Genomic DNA, 26,168 nt, shown 5'->3' on the forward strand with positions numbered 1-26,168 from the left:
ACACTGAGCTGCCAAAGAGGAAGTGCAGCTTGTTTTCTTTCATTTTCTTGATTCCTATGCTGTAGGAAGATGAAAGGAGAAGGAGGAGGAGGCAACAGCGGCAGCCAAACTTAAATAATTCTGACGATTCCCGATATCAAATGGAGGGCCCTGAGTGGGACCCACTGAAAAATGACACCCTTCCACCGACCCTGACGCCAGCTGTCCCTCCATATGTGAAGCTGGGCCTGACCATTGTATATACTGTTTTTTATTCACTGCTTTTTGTGTTCATCTACGTCCAGCTCTGGCTGGTCCTTCACTACAGGCACAAGAGGTTCAGTTACCAAACTGTCTTTCTGTTTCTGTGCCTGTTTTGGGCCTCTCTTAGGACAGTGCTCTTTTCATTTTACTTCAAAGACTTTGTCACAGCAAATTCTCTCAGCCCCTTCATCTTCTGGCTTCTCTACTGCTTCCCAGTCTGCCTCCAGTTTTTCACCCTGACCCTGATGAATCTTTACTTCACACAGGTAAGCAACAGATATTTAGTTGATTAAATCTAGCTGAATGGTAAAGCCTTTTTATGTGATCATCATGAGAAAAAATGTAATTTACAAATGTACCTTGGCAATGTAAAAAGCAAATTTCAGTTGTTTATTTGGGTACTTTAACTTCTGGTCTATATGTAAGTCATCAGTGTTACAATGAAACCAGAGCCTGAAGCGATCACTGTGAGAATATCAATTAACATGTCTACTGTCTATAAAAATAATTCAGAGATTGGAGAAAAAATGTATAGGAGAGCTTGGAATTTGGACACCCAAAATGTCATTTTATTATTATGCCCTATTATTGTTATTAGACTTTAAAAACCTCCTGGTTTACCAGACTTGATCTCTGTGTGCAGTCAGAATTGTAATGTCTGATTTTGCCAGCAACAAACCCCCGGTCTCAGTTTTTTCATAAGTTGGCTGATGTTTCCCAGTGAGGTTTCTATTATGTGTATAACAATCAAAACTGTCCTACTGTGGGCCCAAATTCCTGTAAGAATCTGTATTACAAATGGCTTTGACTCTGTTCAATAAGTGCTAAGTGTTGTGCACAGACACACCCTCTATTTCAAGGGCTCTCTGATGTAAAGGTAAATTTGCTATATATTGGAGTAAAGGAAATAGAATCTCCATTTCAGGAAGAGTTCTTTAGAGTGTATCTGTGCCACGGACATCTGAGAAGTCAGATGAGTAAAGCTGCACAGGCCTCCAGGGTGCTGCAGTTAGAATTGCTTGGAAATATTTATGGTGAACATGGTGATCTTGCACTTGGCTGAAGGATGGGATTTTGGCATGCTGAGACAAAGAAAGGCTGCTGGGCTTGCCTAAGATCTCACAGGAAGCTTGCAGGAGGGCAGAGACTGGATTCTTTACCTCCTCAATCCTATTGCAGTGCCTGGAGCAGGATACCAAGCCTGCACTCATGTGGCCCTGATCAAAGTCCACTTTCCCAGTGCAGGAGCAGTTGGTCAGGAGAGCATCAGCCAGCCCTGGAGCACACCAGACAGTGCTCAGGATGCTTTGGGTGTTGCTGCGTGCCCCACTTGGAACCAGCTCGGTGTCTGGGGCTGGTGCTTCTGTAGTCCCCATGGTGTTTAACAATGCTCTGTAGTGATGACAGGCCTTATCAATTCTGAACAGCCTGATGGAGACAGGCTGCATGCAAGGGCTGCTATCCCAGAGCTGGAAAAGCAGCAATGGTAAGCATGACAGCTGTAAGAAGATCACTTGAGTTGTAGAAGGTATTAAATACTTAGAACCATATACCCAGTTTTGTGCTTAGGTTTGCTTTCATGGATTCAGTGTCTGAAATGCCTGCTAACTCACCCTGCTCCATTCCCTGGTACTTGAGATATATTAAGGGATTACAGGAACCTTTCATCTGCATACTACTCAAATCCAGTTCAGGCATGTGGTGACCTATGCTTTATCCCATAGCTATTGTGAGAATCATTTGATAACTGTGCAGCTTCCCAGGGTAAAATGTCCATCAGCACACAGTCCATCCTATCACAGTTCTGGGGCTAAGTCACAGCCTGGGGTCAGGCTCTTCCCTCAGACACACATGTGGGGCTGCTGTGGAAGTCTGGAGGCAGAATGCAGCATCCTGGCACTTGACCAAGAGAAGCCTGGGCTGGAGTGAGCATGGGGGGGCACAGCAGTCTGTGCAGTAGTGTCAGCACTCAGGAGGCTTAGTGCTGCTGGTAACATTCCTTTTGTCTGAGGAAGATCTGAAAAGACAGCACACAGAATGCAGACATATGTCCTTTTCAATTATTTTTAGCATTGTTGTCTAATAGCGTGCAGGAAGTACAAGTCAGTGGTTGGAAACAAAAAATGCTAAGGCTGTTGGATCTGCCTTTGAGACAGAATTCCTGCTTTGTCATCCTGAGTCCTCCTGATCTTCTTCTGAGCCCCTCTGAAAAAGAGTGGAATAGTTACCTGTCTTGAAGAGCTGCTGTGAGGCTTTTGAACCAGTATTTGCAAGGGACTTTCAGAGTTTGTGATGTGTGTCATAACCTTTAAATACCTTGGGCCACTGTAGACAGACTTAAGAATAGTATTGTTGTTTGCTCTAGAGCTAGCTGCAGTCAGTGAAACTTAATCTCAAATATCTCCCCAGCTGAAACAAAGGTTTAAGAAATACAAGAACAGCCATTCTACGAATGTATGACAGAATAAGTGCATATATTTTTAATTCACTGTTATTAATTCTTTACTTCTAACCATTAAAAGGTGGTTTGGCCTGAAATTCAGCATCTTGTATGTAATGTACATCTAACTTTCCACAGTAGGCAAGCAAGAACTAGTGTGAAAGGGGTGGAGAGAGAAAATTTTGTTTTCAGTAATGGCTTAAAACTTCACAGACCTGTTTAGAAACAACTTTTATCCTTTTATTCTCTAGAAGACAGGCGAGAAGGGTCTGCAGCTGTGTCTCATTGCATGAAACCCATGCTATTTCACTGGTGCTTAGCTAGAGGGAAAGAAGTGATGTGTGTATAGTATAGGTACAGAGTGCTGGAAGAGAGCCCATGGGTCTCTGGAATTCATAGGTTTTTATTATCTGCTGTATAGCACCCATCATTCCTAAATGTGGCACTGCTAGGAAAACATTTAAATGTAGATGTGAGAGGAAAAAAAGTGGTTAAAAAATATTGCAAATCCTCCTGGCCAAACAAAAAACTCATTTGGTGAGTGCCAGAGGGTGTTTTTCAAATAATGAGCACCTTTGAACTTGCCAGAAAGTTAGCCACAACTATTCTCTTTTTTAATAGGTATCCCAAAGGCATGGGGAATTTCAGCTGTGTTTTATGTGTAGCAAGACAAATAAGTCCTGATGACATCAGCACAGCAGAGTTTTGTCCCCACACTTGAGCATCAGCAGCTGCAGCAGAAGAACCTGTGTTCTTCTGTGTGTGTTGGGGCAGGTTGCTAAAGCAGGGGAACTATGAACAAAAGAGAAGTCAGAATCAAAATTGTTCTGACTCAAAACAGGACCTTTGGCTTCAGAGCTAAATGCAGGGTACTTTGATACAGCTGTAATGCCCTACTTATAGCAAGTAGAAGGTGCTGCTGTTAAGGCCTATAGAATATTAGTTACTCTCAGAGATCCCATACTGGAGAAAATGAATATGATTTTTAATGGAATAAGTAAATGTATTCGAATTTATTAATCCTGTGTCTGTATTCATTCCCTTCTAAAGAAAAATAATGTGATCTACCCTCTCAGAAGGCGAGGCCCTCTGCCTACTTGGAAATCATTAAAATAAATCTCAAATGAAGATGAGATCCAGTGGCACTTTTGTAAAACAGTAGCACAACACCAGCAAGTAACAGCACTGTACCAAGACAGAGCAGCTCCCTGATCCTGATCCACCAGATAGGGAGCCAATGTACATTTCCATCTTCAGAGACCAAAAATCCCATAGAGATATTTGCCTCACACTGTTGTGGTGCACCAGTTTAGTTGTTCTCTTGCATTGTGTGATTGGGAATTTGCACAGTATAGTTTTGTATTGCACTGTGTAGCTTATGTTATATCCTGTGGTTTGTTACCCCTTTCCCCCACCACATGGTCTTTCCCTCACCTGTCCAGGTACCACCTGGTGGTCTCTCCCCTGGGTTACCCTCCCCTTGCCACTCCTCACTGGTATTCCATTGGCTGTGGACCTCTCCCTCTGTCCCCATCCGGGGATATAAAAACTCCCTGCTGCCAGGGAACACTCTCTTTTCTCCGATGGGTTTGTCCACCTGATGTGTGTCGTGGAATAAAGGACAATGTTTCCCACACGGAGAAGAGCGCTTCTCAATCTTTTACCTTCGTCCATGAAGTATTGTGTGGGCAAGGGTCTATAGCTAGCTGGAGTGGACCCCGACAGCCCGGGAAACACGATTCTTCATCACACATGCAGCTTCCAAGGGGTTATTTTCTGATAAATAACATATTTTCCACTTTAAAGGGAAAGAAGTGGAGGATCCCACAGTGAGGCATCCCAGGCTAATGAAGAAAGTGAGGATTTCAGGATTTGGATACTCTTTTATTTATGTTCTGCTTTCTCAAATCTTCCCTGTCCCTGACAAGGGGACACCAAAATGGGTCCTCAGGCTTTACAGTTAGTGCTGTGAGTAAAAGAGTAAAGAGGCTCTGGGAAAAAAATAAAGTTGCCCTTTCCAGTGCATGTGAGGGGTGGGCAGAGAAGGACTTGCTTCACTTTGTCCTGTTTGCTCAGGCTTTTCATTTCCCTGGGGAACAGAACACAAATGAAGCAGGAGAGAGGCTAGGATGGAGGGTTACAGGCTCAAAGAACAAGGTCAGGGCCAAAGACCATGAGCTATAAATTTCACTGAAAATCCCAGGCCTCCCTTGTGGCCAGGCACAGAAAACAGTTGGGTGAGGTCTAGGTTTTGTCATCCGTTTGAAAACTTCTCTAGGATCAAGGAAAAGTAGTGCTGAGCTCAAGAGCTGTGAGACAGTATGGGTGGAGAAGGCTGGTAGGCAGATTTTACCTCTCCTTCCTCCTCCCTAACCATCTTCCCTTTTCTTTGGCATTTAGATTGAGAAACTTACCCTGCCTCCCAGGCAGTGCTGATAAAATCAGGGACTTTCAAATGAAGAGAAATTGTACAGAGTAAGACAGTTCAGAGGGGAGCTGGCCATGCCTGGCGGGGTGGGGTAAAAACAGCACAAGGCTTTCAGAAAGTTTTCAAATATTTCAGAAGAACCAGAGTAAATGGTAGCTCTGGGAGGAGAATTAAGAAAGTTTCTCATTCTCTAATTATTGACGATGGAATTTCAAAAGTCCTCACCAGTAAGAGAACAGAGAGGGTTTTTTATTTTGGAGAATTTTCTTTTAGCAGAAATTGATAAATCATATATTATAAAGCTTATTATTAATTTAAAAGAAGCTTTAGATATATATAGAACTACACAGGAGTCTAACTACATATGGTAAAGCATCACCAAATATGTTTGCTGTAAAATATTGCCCTTACTAGTGTATCTACAGAAGACAAACTGCAATTGCAGATTGGCTGGCTGTCAGCATCTGACATGAAGGATGAGGTCATTGACTTCTTTGAAAATAATTTGATAGGAAAGCAACTCTTGAAAGTTTACTGTGGCTGTCAGCCCCCACAATCATCCCTGTCCTTTTAGGACTATTTTTACCAATTTATGGAAGACTGAGTATGGTAGTGAGTCATATTGCCCATGTCTGTAGGCCTTACAAGCTGTGTAGAATTTAGAGAGTAGAGAGAAAACTTGCCTGTTTTGGGAAATCTGATCCAAATAAAAGAATGAATATGGAAGAAAGAGAGAAAGGGGAAAGTGGGCCTGGGACTGAAAGATACACAGCAGAAGGAAGGTAAATGTGCTGATGATGAGGTTGTGGCATTATTTTCAGTTTTCAAAGGGAAGTTTGCATGGAATGTTTCAGAGGAAGAGAGGGAGTGTGGTGAAAGGAACAGGAGGGGAAAGTGCTTATAGGGCTTTTGAAGTGAGAAGTTATAAATAAAGCTGAACTTCATTCCTGTGCAGAGGGCCAGCTTGAGACATATGCAAGCATTTACCACATATCTGAGGCTTTTTGTTAAGCTGAGCTGTAGCTCCTGTAAAAGTGAATTGATCAGCTAGCACAGGAGGTACAGCAGGGGTTTGTGCCAGTCATCACATCAGTTAGATAAATCAGAGCATGGACACGAAAATTGCTCCAGGGAGATTTTATTTTGCTTTGGGAATATCTGTCTTGGCTTTGACAGCTGTTTCACTGATACTTATAGAGGCAAAGTGGTTCCTGAGTAGCTGAAAGTCCCATCAGCTACAACAGCCTGGCCCTGTATGCCTGCTCTGCTGCCCAGCAGCTCTCCAGAGCTGTCTGCAGTCAAGCTGCTGATGGGTCCCATGCCATCCCCACTCCTGGGGCCTGGTAAAATGTCTCTAAGGTCAGCTGTTTGCATCAGTTCCTGCAATGGGAATTTTCTCTGGCTGTATGAAGAGATTTTTGGAGTCCTTTTGAACTGCTGCAGTTTCATATGCCAGACATATACCTAAGGGGAGTGAAGGAGGGGGTGTGAGAATCTCATTTGAGGTTTCCAACCCGTTGGCAGAAACAGAGCGTCAAAACAGGATATTTCTCCTTCAAAGAACAAGCAGAAGGGGAAATACTTTTAAGACTAAAAAGTAACCCTTTAGACATAAGAAAATTAGCAAGGACTTTCACTGTATTTTCCATGTTCAACTTGGGCCTCTCTGAAAGATCTTTTTAAAACAGCCTGCTCTCTGTTTGCTGTTTAGTCTGTTCTTAGGAATAGTCTGGTTTGTTCTGGTTTGTTGGAAGACTTACTTAGATGACTCAGATATTGACTGGAAGCTTTCTCAACACTGCTGCGAGGAGGGGCCGTTGAGCAACCAGTCTCTTGAGCTAAATGTTAAAAGCAAGAAGCTGCACCCACGCATGTAAGGTATATTAAGATCAGCTCCTGACATCCTTACTCCCACTAAACAACCCTTTATTCTATGACAATCCCATTGCTTCCAGCAGGGCTACTCATGAACTAAAGCCCCATCAGTGTTTAAGCAAAGGTGGCAGAATCTGGCTGCCTGTGCTCCTTCCTAGCAGTGAATTGATAAGAATTCTCTACTCCTTAAAGTGTAGCTTTCATTCTATATAGCTTTTTTTTTTTTTTTTTTTTTTTAAATAGTATTTATCTTCTTTCTTAGTAGTCCTCTTGCTCTGAAAATTTCAGAACATGTATCACCTGGGACAGGTTCACCAAATGCAGAACCACAGTAACAGCTGTTTTGGTGATCTTGAATCTGGAGATCCTGTTGGGTCTGCAGCAGGAGCATCACACTTGTTTTTACTTGAGTTATCCATGAAGATTTTGCTGGGCTGTGGTCTTGGGCTTGTTTTTGTGACAGTACTTTGTGACTTAAGAGGGATGAGTAGATAATTTTTGGGGTACCGCTGGAGATGGTATTTAGAAACTTGATATTTGCTAGGTTTTGTGAAACCAGAACAACTCGTTGCCAGCTGGAAATTTCTTGTCTTGTGAAGTTCTTTGCAGAGGCTCTGAACTCTTCTGTTCTGTGCAACTCCTGAAAGGTGTCAGGATAAATGGTACAATGTGTGTAAGTGCTACTCACAGTAGGTGAGGATTGTGGAACGACCCTAGAGACAAGATTACTCATTTAGTTTCATTTTGATCAGGAATCTGCTTCCTCCTTCCCTTACAGAATAAGCAGAATAGGCAATAAAACTTGCAAAAAAAGTATCTGGGAAGTGTTTTGAACCTCATCCTTCCACTGAAACTGACAGTTACTCTTTATGCACAGCAGAAGTGCAGAACATTTGCAAGCCCCTTGTACCTTTCCTTTCAAAAGCAAGTAAATAAAACAACCTAAAAGCTCTTCCTAAACTCCTGTGAGATTTCATGATCCAGGAATTTGGAGAATGAATCACAAACTTTTCAATAAGGGATACTATCAGATGTTATCTGTTTGAAAACAGTATCAATGGTTGCAGAATATTTTTACAGACTTTTTTTCCCCAAGTTTTCAATTTTCTTCTCAGTTTGCTGAAAAACTCAGTGTTCTCTGCTGCTTCAGCTACTGCTAAGCAAGCTGATGCATCATAAAAATAATTTCCATGTCAAGGCAGCTCTTTATGGTGAATAGGAGTTAAATGACAAGTTGTTCCAGGAGATCTGGAACAAGTTGAGCCTGATTTTCACCAGATCTATGTCTCATGATTGACTCTCAGTTGTTCCCATAACTGGAGAATTTCTTACAATATTTGGCTTTGCAGACGCTCTCCTATTGGGTGATGTGTAGAATCATTATGTAGCTTCTCCTCACAGAGGACATATATTAGATACATTTATAGAGAGCCTTTTTTTCCCTTTAAGTTATTGATTTTTAGAAGGATGATAAAAGACCATGTCTTTGATACTTCAAGCATTTTCCCATCAGTTTTCTGAAGTATTTTAAGATTAGTAGAGGCCAGATAAAGAGACTGACAGGCAGACACATGTCTACAGTCACAGTGTGATCATTTAAGTCCAGTTTCCTTGGGAAAGCATAATAATCATAGCAAATATTATGCAAACATTACTAAAGGGCATGCAAAACCAAGGTAAATGGATAAGATAGCATAACTTGAGGAGAAAGTGATTGGGAAACAACACAGAATAAGTCATACATCATGAGGTTTTTATAATACTTGTAACCAGTGAGCTTTTTTGTTGGTTTAAATGAACATTTGTAAACTAAAAAGGTTTGTTTGGAAACCATGTTAGCCTATAAAAAAGGAGTGATACTTTCAAGTGATTTTTTAATAAATAAGTTACGAAACATGATAATATATTTTTGTATAATTTCTGATGATGGTTAAACAACTATGACTGATGGCAGCTAGCTAGATTACAGAAAACTCGTCAGTATTTTATGTTTTCTGGTACAGCAAGCTAACTCCTGGGCCTGAGCTATCTCTCTGAAAAACCCCGTATTGTTGTACAGTGAAGAGACAGTCAGCAGAAGCCAAATAATACCTCAGAGTAAAATAATGAGTTTGGCTCTCAATGGCATCTTTTTGGCAATGCAACATGAATGTGAAAGTATAGATCTAATTTCAGGCCAGGGTACTATGACGCGCTTTTCATGGGAACATTTGGTGTGAGCTGGTCTGTGTGATAGGCGTGTACTGAAAGGTCATGTAAGAGCCTACAATGATTTCCCTCTATGGTTATGGTGACATTGATCCTTTTGTTAATACTGGTATAAAGGACCTTGTTCCTAAAGAAGAGTAAATGAAAATAATAGTGTAGAACAGTTTGTATACAAGTGCATCTGATCACCTGCTGAGTGGTTCTAGTACTTTGCTTGGAGCTTGCCTGCCATGGGTAAGCAATCCGTGCAAATCCGTTATGTAATGAAACCTGCCATGACATGTCTTGTGGCCTGTGAGACAGAATTGCTGTGACTCACACTGTCTCTCTTTGCTGACATGTGTGCTATGTTTGATGCAATATTTTTTTTTTGTGCAGGTGATTTTCAAAGCTAAGTCAAAATATTCCCCTGAGCTACTGAAATACAGGTAAGAACTTTGCAAACATTCAATGTAGGAGGGAAGAGCAGCTGTGCTGTTTGAGAAACATATTTTCTAATTTTTGATGCTCATATTTCAGCTATTCATATTTGTATATCAATGTTAGATGATGATGGTTCTGAAGCCACCTTCTTCCTATGACCTTTAGGGGACTGTGTCCTTTCTCAACACAGGGATCGTTTTTAGACAGTCACATATTTCAAAAGCAAATATTTCAAATGCGAGTGGAAAACACCCACCCTGGGGATTTGTTTATTGGTTCTTAACATTTCTATTACTAGATAAATTCAGATCCAGTGCTGAAGAAGCAGAGTGATGTGTTGTATTTTTTTGACAGGAATGAGTGGGAGTGAGTATGTTTTAACCTGTGAGGTCAATGTAATAGAAGCCTTAAAAGTTTTGGGAAGATGACGGACAAATTGTGAAGGGAAAGTATTTGAAAGAACCCCAAAGGGCAGTAATGTCCAGAAAGCTCAGGAAGAGCTCATAAATTAATGTTTGTTGTGCCAATGCTTAAAATCCTCAGTTGGGCAATGCTGTTTGGAAGGAGGAGAGAGTGGTTGTCTCCATTCTAAAGAAAGAATTTACAATATGAATTCAGGATAGGAAAGTAGAATAATTTAAACTGCAATCTGACTTGTTACTTGCTGACTGTTAGGAAAACATAGTACTGTATCAACAGGGCAAATATTATCACTGTCCTTGGTCTAGAAATTTGTTATCCTACTGGGTTTTCATACAGCTTGTGGGGCAATCATCTATACCAAGTGCTTTGGGAACCATGTTTGGTATAAGGGCAGTACAGTGAGAGCAGGCTTGAGGCGGGCTGGGGAGGGCGTGGGAAATGCAGAGTGTGATGGCTGACTCAGGAATGTGGGCTCCAGGCTGAACTGCCCTCTTTTGCACTCTGGTTCCTATGGGAAGAAAATCCAGGAGTGTGGGCTGGCAGACAAGCAGAACATGCCACAGGCAGCTCCCCCAGAGCAGATGTGGCTGCCCCTGATGGAGCACACGGGCAAGGGAGATAAACAGGATCACTCTGCACAGAGCCAGCTCAGGGTGATGGGGTGCTGCCTGTGGACAGGTTTCTGCATGGCTGTAGAGGTGAGAGCTAGAAGCTTTGAACCTCACCTCTTACTGATGCTTGTGGCAAGGCTTTATTCCTGAACGCTGCTTGAAAATGTCTTTCTTGAAGCACAGGGAGCTCATGATATTTAGTCAATGCCTATGAAGTGACTGCATTAGCAACCTGCCTGTAGGTCTTGGAGGATTTTGTTCCTAAATACAAATGTACTGTGGCTAGAATTACTCATGCACAGACTACCCTCCTCATGAGAGCTCCATGTCCACCCTGACTCTTCCCCACTGGATTGCTAATACAAATTACTCTTGGATCTGGCCTAATTTTTTCTTTCTTGTTCAGATCTCTTGGTAAGGAATTTCAGTTGTATTTTGTTTTAACATCTCAATCTCAGCATGAGTGTGGTTAGTTTGTCTAAAAGAGCTATATTAATAAAGCTGACCTCATTTCCTATCTTACACAGGGCAATTGAAATGATGTAATATGTGCACAACCACAGATGAATTAATTGTAACAAGCTAGTGATAGAACACAGACTTACATAGTGGCTTGTGTTGGAAAGGACCTTTAAAGATCATCTAGTCCAACCCATGTCCCATGGGCAGAGACATCTTTCACTGGATCAGGTTGCTCAGATCCTGAGGGAGAGATAAATGATGGATGCAAGGCCTACAGAATCTGCACTTGCTGAATCTGATTTTTCTTCATTACTGAATGTCCACTTTTTGATTTTTTCTCTCCATTTTCTTTAATAAGTGTGAGACCCTATTGCCTGGTATTGCCATTTTTTGCAACAGATGATGGCAACATAAATGGGGCAACTGAGAGGTAGGACTTCTGTCTGTGATACAGATCTCAGAAATTAAAATAATTTCAGATAAAAAAAAAAAATAAAATCCTATAAATCCGATCAGGGATCCAGAATCTTAAGCAAACTTTATTAAGAACAGCCTTTATAATGTTAGTAAAAGAGCTCAAGGTGAAGCCCGTGCCCAATTTCATATTTAAACAGTCCTTCTGCCTGTCTCCCTGGACTTGGGGATTTCTTACTGTCACCAGGTTTTTGGATGAGGCTTATCGTGCTGTATGGGCATGTCTTGTTACACACAGGCCTCAAACACTGCATACAAAATACAGTCATTTTGAACAGATTTTCTTGTTAAAAGAGGCAAATCTCACTGCATTTATCTGAGGTTTTGTTTTCAGCTCAAAGAAAACTTATGGGTACATTCAGCCTGACACAGAAAGAACAGAACAGCAGCCTGGCATGTTTCTTCCCCAGCCAAACCAGATTACACAAGGCTCCTTTAAAGACTAGTCCCAAAGTGGGGATTAGGCACAATAGGCCTTTGAACTTTCACTTGCACTTTCACTGGTGCTGTCTGGAAACACCTCTCCTGCTCTGCTTTTCTGTTTTCTATAAAACTCCATATGCTTCTTCATGCCTTATAGGCACTCTTGTAGTTGAATTGTAAAGATGCCTTCTGCCTTTAATCTGCTAAAACCCTAAAACCCTTCCCCTAGAGAGACAGTTTGCATCTCTATCAGTGCTTTTCCTTAAATTCAGCAACAATGCTTCTATTGCATTGCAAGCCAGGCAGCCGTTTCCCCAGCCACATCATGTTAATAAGGGGGGGCTGGAAGATCCTCATGTGAAGAGCTGCACGACTGACTTGCCACGACAGCTCACCCTGGCACATATGGGAGTGTGTGGGCTCGAAAGTGTGAAAGCACTGGGATTTTTTATTGGGGCGGTTTTTTTGGGGGGGGGTTTTTAGTTTGTTTTTTGGGTTTGGGGTTTTTTGGATTTTGTTTTGTTTTGTTTTGTTTTTCGGGGAGTTTTTTTTTTGCTGAAGTCTGCAGAGGAGGAGCCTGGCCTGGAAGCATCTCAGCCTTGCTGGTTGCAAGCCAGCTTGATGCTGCATGCCAGCATGCAGGCTGTGCTGCAGCAGAAGGTCCTTCTGGCTAAGGTGAGCAAGAGGGGGGCATGTACTTACCGTCCCACAAGCAAGGCAGGTGTAAGAGTGTGCCCTTCCTCACAAGCCCCCACAAGGGGACTAGAGATGGGACTTGGGGAGGGGAAGGAAAGGAAGACATGTGACCACTGTTTAAAGACTTCTGAGGTACTTACAAAAAGCTGTAAATGTACCACCATTACAGAGGAAAGCGTGTGAGAGAGGAGCTTCAGGAGTGCAGTGCTTCCAGCATTAGCCTATGAGGTTTAGAGGAACTACCTCCAGCTGCTTATCCTAAAAAACAGAGCCCTGCCCTGGGAAGTTAAGAATGAGCACAATCTTCCTGCTGAGAGGGAATTTCCGTGCCTGGCAAGGAAAAAACAGCATCCTTGCTCACTGCCAGATATAGCTGGAAAGAAAGGCATTGATTCACAAGCTTTTAGGCTTTTGGTTCTCCCTCTAAGACAGTTAAAATTTCTTAGAGATGTATCTCCTCCTTTCCTGCCCTCTGAAATGAAGCCAGCTATGCTTCAGCTTTTTAGCTGCATTGATGCTAACCCAAAAGAATACGAATGTGTGAAAGAAAAAGATCCCCATTGGGTAAAGTACTGTTAAACAATCAGAACTGGATTCCTCAGGAACAGTCTGTATGTTTGTTGCCAGCCAAATTCAAAGTTTCCAACAGGAATGAAAAGCTGTGGCCAAAACCTCTTGTTCAGTGACTGCAGATTATGAATCTTATCAGTAATTTCCTTGGTCAGCAATGATAATGAGCTAAGCAAATACTTGAAATGGAAACATGCTGTTTTTTTTTTTTTTTTTTTTTTTCTAATGGAAAGTCCCACAGGTTTGTGTAGACATAAGGAGGAATTACAAGCAGTAATAAATAAGAAAATTACATACCATGTAATACCTTGATTACATGGTATTCTTATATTGTAGGTATCAGTACTGGGTAGGGTGGAAAAGAACCAGATGGATAAAAACAGTCCAACTCCTGGGCTTCTGTCTGTCACATTTTGGTTCCAGGTCGGCTTCTGTGGTTGTATAAACACCCCTCTATCCTGGCCTAGATGGCAAGATACCAACCCAGAATCAATATACATAGTTGTTTCTTGATGTTTCTTTCAAGAGGTTGACCATGACCAAATTGTTGAGGAAAAGAAACAGAGATAGAAGCTAGGGAACCAGTAACTTGGAGATTTTTCCTGCTATTAGACGCTTCTCTAATTTGATATCTGATGACAGAACAGTCAGTGATGCTTTATGTGGCAGTGGTGGTATAGGAAAACCAGGGTCAAAACCAGTCCATTCCAGGCAGAAGTTTTTTCTGGGAGTGAGTAGGCAGAGGGTTTGTGCTATGTATGAAGGGCACAGTATAAAAATGGCACCTGTATTTTTTAAGTCGTTTTTGAGAACTGTGCTGTTCGATTTCTGCTGCAGTCTTCTGTGTTTTGCTGCTTGATATTAGTTTCTTTACTTACAGCTTGTTGTGTAACTGTAAAAACAGGTTTGAAATGGGCTAGGTTAATCTCTCCAGCAATCTGGAGCACTTTGATTTTGGCTCAGGCAGCTGGTGTGGCAGCCCAACACAGGCAGATTTCATTTCTCAGAGTGCAACTTCCATCTCATGATGGACACTTGCTGAACAATGTTGCTAAAACTGTTTTCTTCTCACTCTCCCAGGTTGCCCCTCTACCTGGCTTCTTTTTTCATAAGTCTCCTCTTCCTCTTGGTGAATTTAACATGTGCAGTATTGGTGAGGACACAGAATTCAGAGAGAAAAATCATTGTCTCTGTCCGGGTGGCAATTAATGACACATTGTTTGTGCTGTGCGCTGTTTCACTCTCCATCTGCCTGTATAAGATCTCCAAGATGTCTTTAGCCAACATTTACTTGGAGTCCAAGGTAAGGTACATTTTCAGTTCTTTTCAAGTACCTTCTGAGATACAAGGGCAGTGCAAGGCAAAGCCACAAAGCCTGAGAGTTGGAGGCCTTAAACTTCACAGCCTGCGCTTAGCTGGCTGTCGTGTTCAGTACATGAATTAAATATTAAATGGTAGCAAGGGTCCTTTTGGTTAAAACCAAAAGGTGATCCCAAATATGTGGTTTTGAGGCAGATTTTGCATAACTTTTTGACTGGAGTTTCTCACAGCTCTTTTTCAAGCAGACACTGCTTTCTCTGGGTCCCTTGCCTGAAGACCACTTCAGTACTGCAACATAGAAGTGGCCTGTACTTCAAAATCCTTCAGCTTGTCAAATCATTGACTAAGTTAACTGTTTAAGGTAGCAGCATGCTGAAGATAAGCCAGACAGAGAAATGTGAATATCCCTTTATATACTTGCAAATTCTTATATATATTCCTCCAGATAATTAGAATGTTTTTTAAAAGACTTAATACATTATAACTTAGTCAGCTGGGGAAAAGGGTTAAAACATGTCTCCTATTACTCTGCAGGATGTTCTTTAAAGAAATATTGTTAGGTTTATATCTTTGGACACATTCGGTGGTCAAGGAGCTGGGTGGCATCACATAAGCATGCAGTGTTTATTATAAAATCAGTGAAGATGTTTGGTATCTATAAACAATGAAACAGGGCTTTCAAAAGTCCTTGCATTTGCAGAAGACAGTTAAATCTTGAATTATCAGTTTAACCAATAATGTATTGCTGTTGCCACAACAAATCCTTAAAAAATTTAAGGTTCAACTGCTATTTAGAAAACCTTATCATACAATTCCTCTCTACATTTACTTAATCAGATGAAATAAGTACATTTCCTGTTTAATCAAATCCGGCCATGCTGCAGAACAACTAAAAGTTCAGGGCTGAATAGAAGATTTTAAAACACAGCTCAGTTTTGTTTCTTTCAAACCTGTCATTTGCTGACCAAAGGGCACTGGCAATGGATTATTTTTATTAGTAAGAAAAGTTTTTCTTGTGCTGCAAATCACAAGGGACTAAATCTCTGTAAAAAAAAGCAGTGTTAACCTAAAGGAGGTTTTGGTTCTGTTTCAGTTTGGTTTTGGTTTTGTTTTGTTTTCTCCTTCTGCAGGAAACCCAACCTTCTTTACTCCAAACTACTTCACAAAACCCAAAGAATCTCTAACATTACTGGAGACAGGAAAGGACAGAGCACTCAGCTGATGAAAGTTTGAATGTAGAAGTGGGAGTTAGAGTGATTTGCTCCTCCTTTCTGCTGACCTGAAATGGGAGTTCCTCTGAGGACTTCCAGTAGGGTTTGACTGCACATACTTTAGGGATACAGTTGACTGAAACTAGCTGTGAATAAAACATCCTGGTTTTGTCTGCTACTGTTATGCCAAAAAACTATCTAGAGAAGAAAAATCCATTCTCTGCAGTGATATGACAGAAATACTGTTGGAGATAATGCCTGCTCTGTGGTGCATGTAGTACTGCATCAGTACTGGCAGCCTTTTATTTGCATCTCCCATTTGCTGGCATATATCTTCCAACCACATGTGAAAACACATTCATCTCCATGACCTGGCACAGGGAACCACCCTGGTGCTCTGGGCCAGGGCTGTGCCAGCACCAAGGAGGTGCACAGCCCTGCCCTTAAGTGCTGACTTGGGCTGGTTCTGTGGAGGGACACACTACCAGCTTGGGGCTCCCCTTCTTTTCTGCAGGGGCCTGTGACAGAAAATTCTTCTGGATTTACTTTCACTGCTTCCTTCTCTCTTCACTGACCCACTAAGTGTATTTGAAGCATTTGAAGTGTATGGAAGCAAAACCAGGACAATTTTATCTGCTTTTTTGTATTTGGTGGGATGGAAGTTTGTTAAATCTCTACACATTTAACTATTAACTGTTAAAGAATGACAGCTATGTAGGGAAATTTATACAGGGAAATACCAACCCCGTTCTGCTCTTTGCTTCTGCTATCTGCAATCTGTAAATGCCACCGAGTATGGTATGTGCCAGTCAGCAGCTTCTCTCTGCTCTCTCTCCCTCGGTTTCCATGACAGCACCACTGACTTGTTAGTATTGAAGGAGAACAGAGAAGTGCCCAGCAAACATTTCCTCTTTAAAGCATTTCCTGCTTGCTGGTATTGCCACAGCTTTCACCACTGCCTGCTATGGATCTGACTTCAATTCCTGAGTAGCTGCAGTCTGTTGGCTCAGTCCTGGCATGCCTGTAGGTTACAGCCTGGTGAATGGTGGTGTTTCCAGGCTGTTATAAGCTGGAATTCAGAGACATTGACTGCACTGGGTATTTTCAGAGCCTGGCTGGTCACTGAACCAATGTTATTTTGCTGGGAAGGCAGGCAAGCTTGTTTTCCACAAGCTGTTTTAAAAACTCCTTGAGCTCCTCTTAACTTATGCTCACTGGGGAGGGCAGACTGAGGAGCTGGGTCAATAAAGCTGCAGGGCCAATAGCCAACAGCTTGGGAAAGCAGCACTGGAGCCCTGGTAGTCTCCTGAAGTCCAGGAATTCAAGACATGGTGGCTTGGTGCATTCACCTGATACTTCTTTACCCCTTTTGCTGTCTGCTCTGCCAACCACAGTGCTTTGAACCTCTGACCCTCAGCTGCAAACCTGAAAGCAGAGTGTGTGAGCAGAGGGAATAAGATGCAGACTTTCCAGTCTCCTGCACTGGTTTAAAAGGTCCTGTGGCAGGGAGAAGCAACTTCTCTCTTGGCCTATCTCTCTCACATAGATGAAAGGAACCCATTCTCCTGGTGTGGGTCTCTGCCAGGAGAGGGAGAGGGCAGGGCTAGAGAAGCAAATGACTGCAAGGCAACTTGCCTCTAAATGCACACAGCACTTTAACCCATCTTTCCTCCTTTGGCTGTGCAAAGCACTATTCCAGAGCCAGCTACAAAGAATTTACTTGGAGTTTCTTTCAAAGCCAGTCCCATTTTTGTGCATCTGCCTGCCTCTCTGATCAGACTCACACAAATCTCTGCAGCCATGGCTCCTGGATTCTTTCCTGCTACAACTCCTGTGCTGCTGTCTCAGCCCCTGATAGTGACCCTGCCCACTTGACACAGTGGTCAGGCACTTACTCCTCTCACTGGATCAGGCTCTTTCCCCTGCTTTGTCCAGTTTTCTCTCTAGGGCTTAGGAACTGATCCAATTTCACACTTGCAGTCTCATTCCTCCCGTTGTGCCCAAGCTGCACCTCAGCCTGCCCTGCCGTGGTCACTCTGCCCATAGGCCGTGCTTCCACTTTGTCACCTCTGTGTTGACATTAGCTGAGGCAGGATGTTCTGTTCCTGTCTGTGCTGCGTTTAAGTGCTGACTGTTATGACCTGCTCTGTACTTGTGAAATTAGTGCAAAGCAAGCAGTTGTAAAAAGATGCAAGGTTGCATCATGCTAGCCAGCATCTGATACAGGATGCTCTGTAGCTAGTGCAGAGCTGAAGGCTGAATTCTGTTGCTCCACCTCATACCAAGTGGGTCTGCCATGTTTTCACTGCTCTGAAAATAGCACTTGTTTAATAAAATGTAAAAATTAGTCACAGCCCATCTTGGTAAGGGCTGGAACTGCTACCATTGCCTGGAAACCACTGTGCTGATAAAATAAAGGAATATACATAAAATAGGATATATTGGCCAAAGAAGGAAAGACAAAAAGTCAGTCGCATGAGACAGACTAGCATGACAACTCTCAAAATCCATGCAAAGCAGAATTGTTCTCAACTTCCCGTATGAATAATAACCTGTGCTGAAATCTCTTCCAGGGCTCATCTGTCTGTCAGGTGACAAGCATAGGAGTGACTGTTATACTGCTTTATACCTCACGAGCCTGCTACAACTTGTTCATCTTATCATTTTCCCAAACCAAGAAAGTCAACTCTTTTGATTATGATTGGTACAACGTGTCAGATCAGGCAAGTATGAAAATATTTGCTAATGAGAAAACCTAATTCTCTAGCTGATGATTGAGTTCCAAAATCATATCACAGGAGAAGTAAATATATTGGAACCCTATTTTATTTCTTTCATTCAAGGCACTAAGATGATTTTGCTCCAGGAACACAAATATATGATAATTTTGGCATAAGGATAAAAACTCCAGTTCTGTGCTAAAAAAAAAAAGTAACCACAAGACAAACAATTTTTAAAAATCTATCTTTTATTTACCTTGATTTTGTTGTCAAAATAAAGAGCACCTTTTCTTAAAATAGACAGGTATTTTGTCCACTGTAAAGACTGTATTGTACTTAAAGAAGCAGAAAAACAGTGCTTGATTCCACGGAAATGCTCAGTTCTAAGACATCATATCCCACTGCCATCCAGGGCTGTGGGGTTGTTTACTATAATTCTGGAATAAGGATAAGGATAAGGCTACAACTCTTCCCAACCTTTAATTTCAATTGACAATTTACACTGAAAACTAACAGTAATAAAAAAAACTCTAAAGGAAATAGCAGGGGATTCTTTGTTGAATTCTAATAAATTCAGCATCCAGCTCCTTTCTTTGCTTTGAAGAGTGTATTTAGGTTCCAGTATATTTCCAGTATATTTTCTGGGCCTGGGTCTGGATCATGAGTATCTTTGGTTTGGCCTCAAAATCCCATGTCTCCCCTGCAATCAGCAAGCACCTGCAGACCCAGTGTTCCCAGCCATGCAAGGACCTTGTATTGCCCAGGTGGCCAAGCAAACCCGCAGCCATTAACAAATTTCTGTTGAGCAGGAAGTAAAACTCTAATTAAGAAGTAGGTAAAGAGTAGGATAGGATTGCCCTGAGGACCTTGTTATGTAAGTTGAGTAGTGTTTGTCAAGGCACCTTTAATCAACTCTGATGCAGTGCAGAGAAGAGGACTGCAGGTGTTGCCAATGGAATTAGAGCAGTCAGGTTTAGGCAGAAGGGCATTAGGCTCTGACTTTCTCCTGAATCAAACAATTTCCCTCTTGTTAAGCCCTGAGGAGTTCCTGCTGCTCCTGCTGACCCCTTGCAGGGGACAATTTTGCTCTGACTCCTACAGTCTGGAGTAAGAGGGGCTGGTATGGCCAGACTTACTTGGTCCTGTTTGCCCTCTGGAGGCAGAGGTTGTTCACGCGTAGCTCACGGGAATGCTTTTTAGCCCTTGAGTTACTACTGCATTTTTGAACATCTATTCTAGCTTGTGACTTTAGGGTTGCATGGATTTTGGGGTAAGTTATTCAAACAATATGTAAAGGGCCTGGAACAAAGAAGTGGGTGCTCAATTTGGTACCAGACTCAAAAGACACTTTTAAAATTAAAGCACAATAAATGTACTGTAGTATTGCTTCAAGTCACCAGTCAGAAACACCCTTTTCTCTTCTGTACAAACCATGTGAAAGGATGGGATTTGCCCTGTGTAGCTGTGGGCAATGGTGGAGATCTAGAGAGAAGATCACAGCCAGCTAGTGCTGCAGTGCCTGCAGGGTTAATCAACCTTAGAATGTGCACCAATTTGAACAGGCCCAAGCCTTTCATTTTTAAAAGCAATGCCCTTGACCATTGACTGTTCCTTTACAATTATTCCCAGCAGGAAAGAGACTGGAAAACTAGTTTCTCATTACCTGAATTTGATCACTTCATCAAGTGATTGCTTGCCAGGCTTTTAAGCTGGGAAGACCCCTGCATTAAACTGATATTTCTGAAGGAAAATAGCAGGAGGAGGAAAGGGAAATCATGTACCCAAGATAGCATATTGATTTTTTTAGTATGCCATTAATCATTAACCAGGTTGATCTGGCTCTCCAGAATGGAATTTCTGGCATTGCCTCCTGTACCTTCAAATGAGCTGCCACCTTTATTTTTAAACCCTTTACTCTTTTACTTTTCAACAGGCAGATCTGAAATGTCAGCTGGGAGATGCAGGTTACATAGTGTTTGGAGTGATCCTTTTCATCTGGGAGCTCCTGCCTACTTCCCTGGTTGTGTATTTCTTCCGTGTCCGAAACCCTACAAAAGATCTAGTAAGTGGAATTTGTTAGTGTATTTGCAGGTGTAATGTCCAGGCAGGTCTGAAGGGCTCAGCTGCTGAGGGATCTTTTGCTTCTTTACATTCTGACTTCTCTTTTTCAATGTGTCAGAATAAGAGCAACCAAAACTTCCCACTTTTTTATGCTAACTCCTCTTGAAAGAAACTCATCAGGTTTATCCAGAAAGAAAGGCTAGGTTATCTAAAAAATCAGGAACTTTCTTAAGGGTAGGGACAACTTCTCTTTGAGATAATACAGCACTTTATTGGAATAGGTGGAAAAGGAGTTTGTTATCCAAACTTGGCATCTTTCATCACATAGTAGCGAAAATGGTTGTGTGCTACCAGGGTTGTGAAATAATAGATTGAATTTTTTCCAAGTCAAAGACCATGGAAAATGGTGGCCATAATAAGCACTTGCTGATTTGTTGGCTATTTCAGAAGACCAAAGATTAAGGTGTGAGTTGTAAGGATAATTCCTGGTAAATGTCCTTAATATCTAGGTAGTTAATAGATGGACAAGCATTTTTTTGTAGCTGTAGGCAATGTCTCCAGGTTAGCTGGTTGAGAGGCACACAGGAAGTACAGCTCTCACTGGGACTGAGGTAATGTCTCTGTTTCTGTAGGCCAAATGAAACCAAAGTTAATATTACTCAAAAGGGATGTGAATGGTAAATACACAAGTAAGAGAAACAAATAACAGAATAACTTTCTAGACAAGGTGATGGGTTTTATCCTCATATGCACATTTCAGAGACCATGATAAAGCCAAGATGAGCAAGGAAGTAATACCTGACATTGCACTAAAAAACCCCATGGATCCCAGCGTCCATAACCAAAACCATCTCAGTCTCACTCCTGCTTTGGAGTTAACCAGGACAACTGCAAAGAGAAGAAATGTATTCAAGTACAGGCTAGAAGTCCTGCTTTTCTAAAAAGTGGCCACAGAGAGATCTCACTTCATTTAAAGTGGGTTTAGTAAGGCTATACCTGGTGGCCAAGTTTGGATAGTGTGGAGGATATTCACAGAGAATGAAAATAATGAAAGCGATCTAATCACTCATTTAGAAAATCGGATCCCATGAAGGCTTGGAATCCTAATCAAACAAGAGCTCAGGTGGAGTCAAACAGGCAGTATTCTCCTACAAGAGCTGGGCACTAACACATATAACATATTTTTGCATTGTGATTTGCAGAAAGCCTTAAATCTCCATAAAGACACGGTTCAGAAGAGGCAAACAGTGTTATCACTTCCTTTCTGGAAATCTTTTTCAGGGTAAACATTATCTGTCACCTGGGTTAGATCATATATAGATTTTTTTTTCACATAAGACAAATATTTAGAGGAAGACCAGAAATAAGTAGAATTGAACAAAAAATTAATAGACTGTAGCAAGAGAAAACTGAACTTCAGTGTGAGATTGCCACAAGAGGGAGACCAAGGGCCGCAGGATTTTACACTAATGCATTCAGTAGTCTGCTACTTGGCCAGAAAGCATGGGGTTAGAATTAACCCAATTTTTTAGTTAAATAAATCATAACAACAAGTCTGATTAGGTAAAAATCAAAAATATTCTTTAATTTTTAATAAAAAGTCCTGATAAATAGTTTTTTTGGTTTCATGGTTCATTTGGGACTTCAGAAACAAAAAGTTTGAGTAGAGGCATCTTGCATTCAGCATTACTCAAATATGAAATAATTCAGTGAATGTGAAACAATTCACTGAAATAATCAGCACTTATAGCCTGGAATGAGCTGTCTGTTGGCTCTGGTGCTGACACAGGGTTACAGCAGCATGTGGCCCTTTGCCTTGCCATACCTTTAACCAGACAAATGTTGGAAATGGGGGCATGACAGAGATGCATTTAATCCTCATATCATCTTTGTCAAAGTTATTTAATGCATAAAATAAAGAGGGAGATCAAACTGCTCTCCTTTTAAAGAGAGAAGATTCATCCTACTTACCCACAGGCACAGCGAACCCCTCTTCCCTGGGGATGGGAGCAGTGGATCAGTGGTTGAGGATCAGTGGGTTCTTAGATGTCTCTTTACACTGTTTCTGGAATCAAACTGATTTCTTACATCTTGTATGTTTTCTGTTTTGATTCACAGGGAAATAAAGTGAAAATGCTTTATAAATGAAAGAGTTATATGTACGCTCCTTTCCCTGTTTTGTCAAAAGGCCTGACCTCAGGATTTGACCCTCACAGCACTATAGATTAGATAGTGAAATTGCTTGGTGAGGGCCAAAGGGACTTTTCACATATGGGCTCACTAAGCAGGATGCCAAGCTTCAACATGATCAGTTCCTGTGGTAAGGGAGGTAAGGCACCAGAGAGAGTGTTAGCAATGTGAGAGGTAAAAATCAAATCTTTTTAGATGTTTTGTACGCTTCCTTCAGCTCCTCGGCTGCTTCCTGCTGCTCACTTCAAGTCAGTGCCTAAAAGCATGAAGTGTCCTGGATGGACAGGAATTCAGCAGAAAGGTTGAATACAGACTGGTGGCTTCAGAAGGTCAGGTGTTAGCTAAGAATTAAGGATAAATAAAAGCTGTTGAGATCAGTATCTCTGTGCTAGTAGAGATGAACAGTAAAAGCAAAATTATTTCTGTTGTCTTCAGCATATGCAAAATTGCATGTTTTATTTTGGAAACCACAAGGTAAGGTAACTTGGCAGCAACTTCTTCTGGAAGTCAGGCACCAGGCAATTGATAAACAGCTATTTGATCCATGTTGCAAATACTGACTGAGGTTTCCCTTCTCTCAGGCCAATGCAGGAATGGTCCCAAGCCACGGCTTCAGTCCCAGGTCTTACTTCTTTGACAACCCCCGCAGATACGACAGTGACGATGATCTGGCCTGGAATATTGCACCACAGGGGGCACAGGGCAGGTGAGATACAAGAGTGAACCAGTTGCTGCCCAGAAAGTGGAGGATGAGGAATTCTGACACACCACAGAAGACGGATGTGAATTGTCTAGCTGCAGTTGCTGCATAAATCCCAGCAGGGTGAGGGGAAGCAAAAGAGGAAGCTGAGGTGGAAAGGCAGCAATGAGTGACTCTGGGGGTCCAAGTACACACTATAAAGACACAAGAATGAAAATCATTACATAATTTAAGAATTGTACCAATGTACTGCTCATTGAAAAACTCAGGTCAGAACTTTGTTTCATCCTCTATTTCTTCTCAGAGTAGCTTCAGAAGTACCATTTACTCATTCAAGTGTGAGACCAAGTCTGCCTAGAAAAACAGCTGTCTCCCTGCTCAGGCAGAGCAGGGAAAGGCTGGACAGTACAGGCAGCAGCTTGTGATGATTGTAGTGATAAGCCTTTCAACTTAGGTTGTCCTTTCACATGGCTAAATGTGAGGGTAACCTGAAATGAAGGGAGCATCAGCTTTCCCACATGTTCAAAGCTTAGAAAAATCCACCAAAAGTGCTGAAATCCCACACAACCCAGAACTGGCACAAAAATTCCATCTTCTCTGCACAGCTGTGATGTTTAGGTAAGGATTCTGGTCCAGGAAGGAGCAGTTCACACGAAAAATGGCAGCACCCAATTCAGAGAAGGAAAGACACTGACAGGACTCTATCCTGCCCTGAAAGGAGTCTCAGTCATGTTATCCCTTTGCTGTTGCTACACTACGATAGGAATAGATTAATGTAACCACTCAAGTAGTTAACATAACCCAGATCTAGTTCTTGTCACTTATTCAGGTGACAGTGTAGTCACTGTCTGTGAGCCCAGACCGTGGCTCAGTGAAGTTGCACACTCACCATTTACAGTTATCAGTCATCCTATTAATTAGCATTAATTAGTTTTTCACATAGTAACTAAGCTCACAGAGGATGCTGGAGATAGTTTGAGCCAGCCTGGTATCCCATCCTAGAGCCACAGGCACCCTCTCTTCCATACTGAGCCATCAGGGAACCAGAGAACCACACTGGTAACACATGCACAGCTCCCAGTGGAAGCCAAACCAGCCACATGCACTGTGTCATGCTGCTCATGGGAGAAAAGACAGCATGGAAAATATGTCCTAGGGTCTGGGACACAGACATGGGAGGTTTAGATCTCTGACAGGCCCTTGCAGTGCCAGGACTTGGCAGGGATGAGCAGCACCATTTCTGGGATTTTTCCAACACCTTCTGGAACAGCAAATCAGAAAGGGGAGGGTCTTTAATGAACCAAGAGAATCAGGAAATAGATAATGAACACTTGGGCCAAAATAACTGATAGATCAGAAAAATAAATAGCTGCCTGTACCCTTGGTTGGGGCTTTATTTTATTTTTGCACTTCACCATGGGAACTATCTCTACATGATTGCATTTTCCCCATGTTCTCTAAGCAGGTGCCTACAGAACCAATCTATCACTAATTCTTCTATTTTCTTTCTAAGTTTCTCTCCAGACTACTATGACTGGAGCCATCAGAACAACAGCTTCATGGCTTACATAGGATCCCTCCAACACGACCCAGCACTGGATACAGACCGGCCAAGCCCCATTTAACTTCAATCGACTACAGCATTCTAGGACATTGCAATATTAAAACCAATGTTCCAAAAAACACAGCTTAGCAACTTTCCTTCACCTTTTGGTTTTTAGAAACTTTCCTATGCACACATAAATGAAGAACCTTGCCATGAGCTTTTCATAGTTCAAGGAGAAGTATAAGCTAATGATTTAAACTTTGAAGACTGTTACAATTAATACCTTGTTCTAAGCCATGGTATTTTGGCTTTGAATAGAGTTGTTAGAAGGTATAATTTAATCATTTTTATGCTCATTTTAAAAGAGCAAATTTCATGATGTGAAATGGCATAATTATTTTCTAAGTATTTTTATTTTTACACTGTGTATAGTTAGAAATACATGATTATGATCAATATACTGTAAACAGATGAATAGATTTTTCAAATGCATGACAATTGCAATTTTTACGTGCACATAAAAGCCTGTAAGAAAAAAAATATCAACCTAATTAAATACTGTCTTTTCAAGTTGTAATGTTCTCAGAGCACAATTTACTCTTTGGATATCACTGCTTACTCAGTGTGGTGTGATAGTTGGAGGCTAGAAGTTATCTGTACCCTGTATTCTTCTAAGAAAGTAAGAAAATTGTATCTTCTCAGCAGCTTTAGGGACAGTCTCAGAAGAGTAGAGGTGGGCACCTGCTCCAACTGGAGCACCGTGAGCTGCAAAACAAGCTGAAAATTTGTATGCTTGAAAAATTTAAGCTATGCAATCATGTCCATCAATCACATCTATATATATTCTATAGAAGGGTAAGTCAAATACCTCACCAGGGAGAGGGACACATGGAACAGTACAGACCTGTTTATTTATTAAGAACCTGGGAATTGCAGTGTGGGAATAGAAAAAGAGCCAGGAGTACATAAAGCAGAAAAACCTCAAAAGTGCCTTTCTGCATAACAAGCAAGGCAGAAAAGCTGTGCTTCGGCCTTGTAACTTCAGGGATAAATGTAGTGAGCTCTGGGGGGAAAGGGTAGATAAACACTGTTCCAGGATGTGACGTTGCAGAGAGTAAGCCTAAAAGTAATTATTACTAATCTA

The 26,168-nt window shown here is 41.7% G+C and overlaps 1 protein-coding gene across 1 annotated transcript; it reads left to right on the forward strand.

Annotated features, from left to right (window-relative positions):
• GPR137B (G protein-coupled receptor 137B) lies at positions 1-25,595 on the forward strand. The gene is made up of 7 exons (XM_041414046.1): positions 1-509; positions 9,573-9,622; positions 14,357-14,579; positions 18,381-18,530; positions 20,461-20,589; positions 23,360-23,484; positions 24,992-25,595. Exons 1-7 carry the CDS (start codon positions 141-143, stop codon positions 25,101-25,103), a joined length of 1,158 nt encoding a protein of 385 aa, XP_041269980.1. The 5' UTR covers positions 1-140; the 3' UTR covers positions 25,104-25,595.
• Positions 25,596-26,168: the final 573 nt, after the last annotated feature.

This window comes from Onychostruthus taczanowskii, unplaced genomic scaffold, assembly GCF_017590055.1.
Source record: "Onychostruthus taczanowskii isolate IOZ18803 unplaced genomic scaffold, ASM1759005v1 scaffold104, whole genome shotgun sequence".
In the NCBI taxonomy this organism is placed as follows: domain Eukaryota; kingdom Metazoa; phylum Chordata; class Aves; order Passeriformes; family Passeridae; genus Onychostruthus; species Onychostruthus taczanowskii.

Excerpts from the sequence above, each read along its gene's own strand:
- GPR137B (XM_041414046.1), top strand. The coding sequence starts at position 141 with ATGGAGGGCCCTGAGTGGGACCCACTGAAAAATGACACCCTTCCACCG. Across the intron at positions 9,623-14,356 it reads CCTGAGCTACTGAAATACAG|GTTGCCCCTCTACCTGGCTT; the intron begins GTAAGAACTTTG and ends TCACTCTCCCAG. Across the intron at positions 18,531-20,460 it reads GGTACAACGTGTCAGATCAG|GCAGATCTGAAATGTCAGCT; the intron begins GCAAGTATGAAA and ends ACTTTTCAACAG.